This window comes from Chaetodon trifascialis, chromosome 8 (genome assembly GCF_039877785.1).
Source record: "Chaetodon trifascialis isolate fChaTrf1 chromosome 8, fChaTrf1.hap1, whole genome shotgun sequence".
NCBI lineage: Eukaryota > Metazoa > Chordata > Actinopteri > Chaetodontiformes > Chaetodontidae > Chaetodon > Chaetodon trifascialis.
This window is the reverse complement of record NC_092063.1, coordinates 332,501-335,000: the sequence shown is the minus strand read 5'-3', so window position 1 is coordinate 335,000 and position 2,500 is coordinate 332,501. Positions and strand designations below refer to the sequence as shown.

Sequence of the window (2,500 nt, the reverse complement as noted above, 5' to 3'; positions counted from 1 at the left end):
TTCACAATAAAAGCATGAGAAACTTGGTCGTTGTTTCTGGTGTGAAGCTCGCAGCCTCACGCTGCTGCTGACTGTCAGCCTGGTTTGAATTTTTCATTGGTTTCTAATTTAATGTCTCTGATACATTATGTAAAGACGCTGATGGCCTTTGTGTGCATGACGGGACATAAACTGTCTCTGCTTGTGTCTTTCATCCCCCACGACGTCCACTTTCTGTTTCCTCTGTAATAATGACATCTGTGGCAGAAACCTGCTCCTCACTGTCTGATTCGTCTGTTTCTTAGCTCACCTGTGCAGCTTCACCTGCGCCCTGCGTCTGTCTTATTTTCTCTTCATTCTTTAATTTCCTGCTTTATTACTTGTGGGGGAAGCTGCAGCCAAACAGAAGCTTTCACGCAGGTTTGTTTGTCGTCCAGGTGGACAGACCAGGTCTTTACGGCTCGTGAAGCACATCACAGCAGCAGATCTGATGTTTTCTTACACTAGAATACGTCCTGATGGCGTCCGTTCGCGTCCTGAGCTGTGAGAAAAGATCCGATCTGAACGCTTCCAGCTGATCATTGAGGATTCTTCTGTTTCTAATATGAAATCAGTGACGTTAACCGCGGTGTGTTCAGCAGCTCGGCGTAAACGTGATGCCGATCGGGCCGGCCCGCCTGCATTTAGCTCCACACTGACTTTGTTTTATTGTTCCTTTCAGGGGAAAGGGATTACTGTCTGTTCCAAGTATTTCCAGCAGAGTTCTGCTGTTAGCAGAAAAGCCTGGTGAGCTCCGAATGGGATTTAAATGGTCTGACAGCAGGAGGCAGCCTGAGTTCCCTCACACATCTGTTTACATCTGCAGGATGGGAAAGGTTTGACTGGGAGGTAAAACTGCTCCGACGTCCCCGTCCATCCGTCTGTCTGTCTGTCCGTCTGTCTGTCTGTCAGCTCAGAGCAGGCAGACAGGCAGACAGGCAGATGGACAGAGAGACAGACAGAGAGACAGGCAGAGAGACAGGCAGATGGACAGAGAGACAGACAGACAGAGAAACAGGCAGACAGACAGAGAGACAGGCAGAGAGACAGGCAGATGGACAGAGAGACAGACAGAGAGACAGGCAGACAGACAGAGAGACAGGCAGAGAGACAGGCAGATGGACAGAGAGACAGACAGAGAAACAGGCAGACAGACAGAGAGACAGACAGACAGACAGATGGACAGAGAGACAGACAGGCAGATGGACAGAGAGACAGACAGAGAGACAGGCAGACAGAGAGACAGATGGACAGACGAGATTCGAGTCTTGAGCTGCATGTTTTCAACAAAATGAGAGACAAGTAATTTCCTCCAAAGAAATGGAATCATGTATTCATTATCTCTCTCTCTCTCTCTCTCTCTCTCTCTCTCTCTCTCACACACACACTCACGCACACACACACTCACGCACACACACACACACGCACACACACACACACACACACACACACACCCTGCTCTGTCGTTTTGGTCGTGTTGCTTCAGGATTTATCCTGTAATGCAGAGCAGAGCTGCTCCATTGTTCAGCTGGATTACAGTGGCTTAGTCTAATTGTGTGTGTGTGTGTGTGTGTGTGTGTGTGTGTGTGTGTGTGTGTGTGTGCGTGAGTGTGTGTGGGCCCACATGTGCTGCGACGCGTTGGGGAAGGCGGTGCTGTACTGCGGTGCCGAGTCTTCAGGTCCGTGGGGGGCAGCGTGGCTCAGGACCATCAGCACCGGGCGGTGAGGATAAACGCGCTTTGACGAGCGGAAGTATCTGATGGACTCAGCCGTGATCAGGTCGGTCAGGTAGTCCTGCAACACACACACACACACACACACACACACACACACACACACACACACACACACACACACACACACACACACACACACACACACACACACACACACACACACAGAGTTAGACCATTTCATCACATTCAGATGTTTTCCAGCAGCGACGAGTCCGCCCACAGCCAGCAGATCACGTGACGTACGTAGGGACCCTGAACGCAGCACGAGGCGTGAGAGACATCCTGATGTCTTAACAGGACAAACCATCTCTGAATAACTTCCACCTCATTTCCTGGAAAGAATCTATAATTTGATGCTAATTACAGATAAAACAGTCCAATTAAGAAGTTTTCAATTGATTGATTTCAGCACTTTGTTGTGAAACAGGAAGTGTTTTATCAACATGCGTGACAACGAACTTTCCAAGAATAAATTTCCAGGAAATCACTAGAACACAAAGAAACTCTGATGAATAAAAAGTTCAAATGTTTTTATGACGTTATTTTGTTTTTGTTCACAATCGTTTTTCATTTTAGTTTTTGTTTGAAGGTTGCGATGAGAAAAAACGGCTCAGTGAACCAACGACCTGCACCTGAGTGTGTGTGTGTGTGTGTGCTGCGTGTGTGTGCTGAGTGTGCTGCATGTTTGTGTGTGTGTTTGTGTGTGTGTGCATGTGTGCTGCGTGTGTGTGCTGAGTGTGCTGCAT

The 2,500-nt window shown here is 48.3% G+C and overlaps 1 protein-coding gene across 5 annotated transcripts in view; it reads right to left on the bottom strand.

Annotated features, from left to right (window-relative positions):
• The window catches only part of sulf2b (sulfatase 2b), a 62,363-nt gene that overhangs the window by 19,435 nt on the left and 40,428 nt on the right, over positions 1–2,500 (bottom strand). For all 5 annotated transcript variants that reach the window (XM_070967889.1, XM_070967891.1, XM_070967890.1 and 2 more), the window contains exon 8: positions 1,643–1,812. In XM_070967889.1, coding sequence (XP_070823990.1) covers positions 1,643–1,812 — 170 coding nt within the window. The remainder of the gene's footprint in view (positions 1–1,642; positions 1,813–2,500) is intronic.